The sequence below is a fragment of the Otolemur garnettii genome, unplaced genomic scaffold, assembly GCF_000181295.1.
Source record: "Otolemur garnettii isolate 467f Iridium unplaced genomic scaffold, OtoGar3 scaffold00031, whole genome shotgun sequence".
NCBI lineage: Eukaryota > Metazoa > Chordata > Mammalia > Primates > Galagidae > Otolemur > Otolemur garnettii.
In genome coordinates this window covers 14,050,513-14,055,332 of record NW_003852426.1, presented here as the reverse complement: position 1 = coordinate 14,055,332, position 4,820 = coordinate 14,050,513, and the positions used below count along the sequence as shown (strand labels likewise).

The window sequence follows — 4,820 nt, the reverse complement described above, 5'->3', positions numbered from 1 at the left end:
AAAAAAAAAAAGAATCAAAACAAGCTGAGCACAGTGGTTCACGTTTGTAATCTTTGAGGATCTAAAATTTATCTCTTAGACAAATTGTTCCAGAAAATAGAAAAATACAGTGCTATACAACTCATTCTGTGAGGCTTTTTTAGTTTCATAACAAAACTAGACATTAATAAAAGAGGAAAATTCTAGGCCTAAATCACTTATAAACATAGATGCAAAGATTCCAGATAAAAAGCTACCAATGTAGATCTAGTAGTAAGTTTTTTAACATGACCACATTTCCTTTCTTTTTTTTTTCTGAGATAGTCTTACTATGTTGCCCTCGGTAGAGTACCATGGTGTCATAGCTCACAGCAACATCAAACTCTTGGGCTTAAGCTATTCTCTTGCCTCAGCCTCCCAAGTAGCTGGAACTACAGGCATCTACTAGAAAACCCAGCTAATTTTTTCTATTTTTAGTAGAAACAGAGTCTCACTCTTACTCAGGCTGGTCTCAAACTGCTCAAGCAGTCCTCCTGCCTTGCCTTCCGGAGTGCTAGGATTACAGGAGTAAGCCACCACCCCGGCCTACTTGTTTTTTTTGTTTTTTTGTTTTTTGTTTTTTTTTTGAGGCAGTCTCAGTATGTCACCCTCAGTAGAATGCTGTGAAATCACAGCTGACAGCAACCTCAAACTCCTGGGCCTAAGCAATTCTCTTGCCTAAGCCTCCCAAGTAGATGGGATGACAGGAGCCTGCCACAATGCCCAGCTATTTTTTGGTTGTAGTTGTCATTGTTGTTTGGGAGGCCCAGGCTGGGTCTGAACCCTCCAGCTTAGGTGTATATGGCTGGCGCCCTTGCCACTGAGCTACAGGTGCTGAGCCTGGTCTACTTTTTTAATTTGACTTGAGATTAAAAATAAGATTTATATATAGTATTTTATTGAGGCATCCCTTAAGTCTCTAAAATTTTAAATTCCCTGTCCTCTAGTCAGTTTATTTGTTGAAAAATCTGGGTTTGTACTTGTAGAGTTTCCTCTGGTTAAATTTTGTTTATTGTATCTTTATAATATTATTGGATATAGTCTACTTCCCTTATATGTGTCATAAGTAAATAATTAGGTGTGGAAGAGGGGTTTGACAGTCCACAACCTGAAGACCAATTACAGGTCTCCACATTATGTAAGTAACTTTTTCTTGGAACACACCATGTCGTCTGTGGCTCCTATTGCACTTAAGTGGTTGATTTGAATAGTCAAGGTCAGAGACATTATGGCTGGTCACGCTTAAATTATTTATTGTACAACCCCTGGTTTAGAAAATTGACCTGATATCAGTTCAGTTTTTAGCAGAAATTCTTCATAGGTGACGATGGGTTCGACACAGTAGTAAAAGTACCTAGAAAGACTGCCAGGTATGTATGACAGATTGATTAATGACAGAAGTAATTTAAGTCAATGAGAAAAAGATATGCTATTAATGCATGGTGCAAGGACACTTGGCTTTATGTGAGGGAAAAATGTTTAGATTCCTACCTGTCACCACACACACAAAATAAATTTCAGGTTGATGAAAACCCAAAAAGTAAAACTTAATTACAGCAATAGGCAAGTGTACAACTTTTTTGACTTTGTTGCCCTTGGGTAGAGTGCTGTGGTGTCATAGCTCACAGCAACCTCAAACTCCTAGGCTCAATGATCCTCTTGCCTCAGCTTCCTAAGTAGCTAGGACCTGCCACAATGCCTGGCTATTTTTAGAGACAGGGTCTCCCTCTAGCTCAGGCTGGTTTCGAACTCCTGAGCCCAGGCAATCCATCTGCCTTGGCCTCCTGGTGTAGGACTACAGGGGCGAGCCACTGTGCCCAGCCTGTGAATGACTTCTTAAGACACAGAAAGAACAAACCCTGGAGATATAAACATAGTCTGAATGGATCTATTCAGTCTGCAGTCTTAAATATCTAATCTTGTTAGTGCTTATGATATTCTGTAATTTTCCTTTTTTTTTTTTTTTTGAGACAGAGTCTTACTCTGTCACCCATGGTATCACTGTAGTTCATAGGAACCTCAAACTCTTGGGCTAAAGCAGTCCTCTTGCCTCAGCCTCCCATGTGGCTGGGACTACAGGTGTGCACCACTATGCCTAGCTAGTTTTTCTATTTTTAGTAGAGATAGGGTCTCAGTCTGGTCTCAAACTCCTGAGCTCAAGCAGTCCACCCATGTCAGCCTCCCAGAGTACTAGGATTGCAGGTGTGGGCCACGATACCCAGCCTTCTTTTTTTTTTTTTTTTTTTAATTCTATAATTTTCTATTTGCCGGCAATGTTTTATAATTACTTTTAAAGAGAAACCCAGGTAGTTATGCACTCCTTCTTGTCAGTTATTCAGTGGAGCCATTCCTGAGAACTGGAGTGAGTGCTGTGGGTAGGTGGATCAGGTAAGTCATTCTGGTGGGGAACAGTCATGTGTGTTGGGAATTATATTCCTCCAGGAGGCTAAAACACCTGTTGCAAGGTCCACACCCTTTTAGTGTTTTGAAATGGGGCACATTACCACCTGCTGTGTTCCTACTTGTGAGGACATAGTGTCACTAACATTTCATCCTTTATGACCGGTAGTCAGAAAACTCCTGTAAGTGTCGAGTCATCTCATGTTTAAAGAATTTTGCTATTGTAGCTATGGGCCCGATAGCGTCCTGCTCTTTCAGGATTTGTTTCCCATGTTGATTTGTCTTAGATGTTACATCTAGCATTCCCCAAGTTACAAACATCTGACTTATGTACAATTCACACTTACAAATGGAAACTATTACAGTAAGACCCCCAGCTACAAACATGACTGATACAAGTCTCATACTTACATATGGAGGCCATTATAGGTAATAGGTAAATGTACCTGTTCCAACTTACATACAGATTCAACTTAACAACAAACCTATAGAAGCTTTCTCATTCGTAACCTATCTATAGCTAACTATATCTGTAGTTGATAGCTTCAAGTCTGTTCCCTTCTCCAGGCAGCATTCCGGTATTTATACCTTCTTTTCTCTCCCCTGCCAGTAGTGTTGATGGGCAGATCAATGTAGAAGTGTAGTACTACTGAATTACAAGGTGAACCCACTCTTTTGTTTCATAGCAGACTAGGAAAAGTTCACTTATCATCCTTGTTTTTTCAGAACGCACAACACTTTATATGCACCAGAAATGCTAACCAAAATGGCACAGCCTTTCACTAAGGCTCTAGATATGCTTGAAGTGGAAAAATCTGCTATATTAGGTAAGAAATCTAATCTGTTTTTCCCAAAGTTCACTTTATGCCTGACAAGCTGCTTGAGCAGCTTCCCTGTGCCTGTGCCTCTTCCTCATCCAGCACTACCTTTATTACCTATTGGTTGAGAAACATATTGGTGTGGTTACTGCAGCCTCTACAGCAGTGGTTCTCAACCTATGGGTCATTCGACAGGGGTTGCCTAAATACATCCTGCATATCAGATATTTACATTACTATTCTTAATAGTAACAAAATTACAGTTATGAAGTAGCAATGAAAATAATTTTATGGTTGGGGGTCACCACAACATGAGGAACTGTATTAAAGGGTCACAGCATTAGAAAGGTTGAGAACCACTGCTCTACAGGAAGAAGGGTACATACCTTATTACCTCAGTGTACAGATAAGGTCTTCAGAGGCCTCCCTCTTCCCACACCCTGTTTACCTCTCCTTCAGTTACACTAGAAGGTTATGGTGGGTGTTAGATCCATTAGATTATAAGTAAACCATGGCTTTTAACCTGAAGGTTATTGGTATGTTTGTGTGCCTTTTTAAAAACTTTTAGTGGATTCTATTTTATGCCATGTTTTCCAATTGTTCCCTGACTAGAATACTGCTTCGACTCATTTCCCATTGAAAATAAGCATGAAAATTGTGATGTTTGCTATGAGGGAAATTGTTAGGGCTCTGTGCGAGTGTTTATTAGAAGAGCTGGCCCAGTCTTGGAGGGAAGTTAGAAGCTTGCCTCCCAAGGAAGACTAGAAGAATGAGTGGGCACTAGCCAGGATGCGTAGCAAGAAGAGATGCTGGACATTCTAGACAGACAGATGGTAGGTACAAGATCCTGAGACAGCCAGTAAAGAGCTTATGCTATGTTCAGGAAATAAAGAAGGGTGATCATGTGGCTAGAACACAGAAAGGAAGTCTGCAAGAGTGATTAGAAGTTAGAGCAAGAGAAGTTTTAGGCTACTCACCTAAAACTCACCATCACAGTCACCACAGTGTCTTCCCAGCCATAACCTCTGCCTGGGTCTGGCTATAGTCAAGCAATCCAATGAGCATTTCTTAGCTGGGAAGTTAACCAAAGGAAAGGTGTTACTGTGTTTTGCCATATAAAATGTGCTCACGTGTATGACATACACCCATGATTTTGGCCCAGACATTCAGGAAAACACCTCAAGAAAGTGGCCAGCTCTCAGCTAAGAGACATATCTGGGGAGGGCAGGTTATACCGCCCTCATGCAGCCACCTGCTCTGTGAAGGCTGCTCTTTCCCTCTCTTTATCCAGGAGCCCTTCTGTCCCCTCTAGGTTGGGGGCCATGACAGAGATGACAACAAAGGTGGCTAGCAGAACAGGAGCTTCTGAGGTTGCGCAGGCAGGTCTCTAGGGCCTGCTCAGGGCTCTCAGTCCTCTTCTCTTTCCCAGGCCTTAGCCCTTAGCCCTTGCACTACATGGCTGAAGCCTGCCTTTCCAGCCCCACCACTGCCCCCTCCCCACTCAGCAAGGCCACTCTGGCCCACTCCTCCTAGTCTGGATTTGAGATCCCAGCAGGTCCAAGTGCTGTGTCTTCCCATGGCAGC

At 42.0% G+C, this 4,820-nt stretch overlaps 1 protein-coding gene across 1 annotated transcript in view; it reads left to right on the top strand.

Annotated features, from left to right (window-relative positions):
* The window catches only part of XPO5 (exportin 5), a 54,073-nt gene that overhangs the window by 39,964 nt on the left and 9,289 nt on the right, over positions 1–4,820 (top strand). Inside the window, exon 21 of the mRNA XM_003789220.3 lies at positions 3,145–3,245. Coding sequence (XP_003789268.1) covers positions 3,145–3,245 — 101 coding nt within the window. The remainder of the gene's footprint in view (positions 1–3,144; positions 3,246–4,820) is intronic.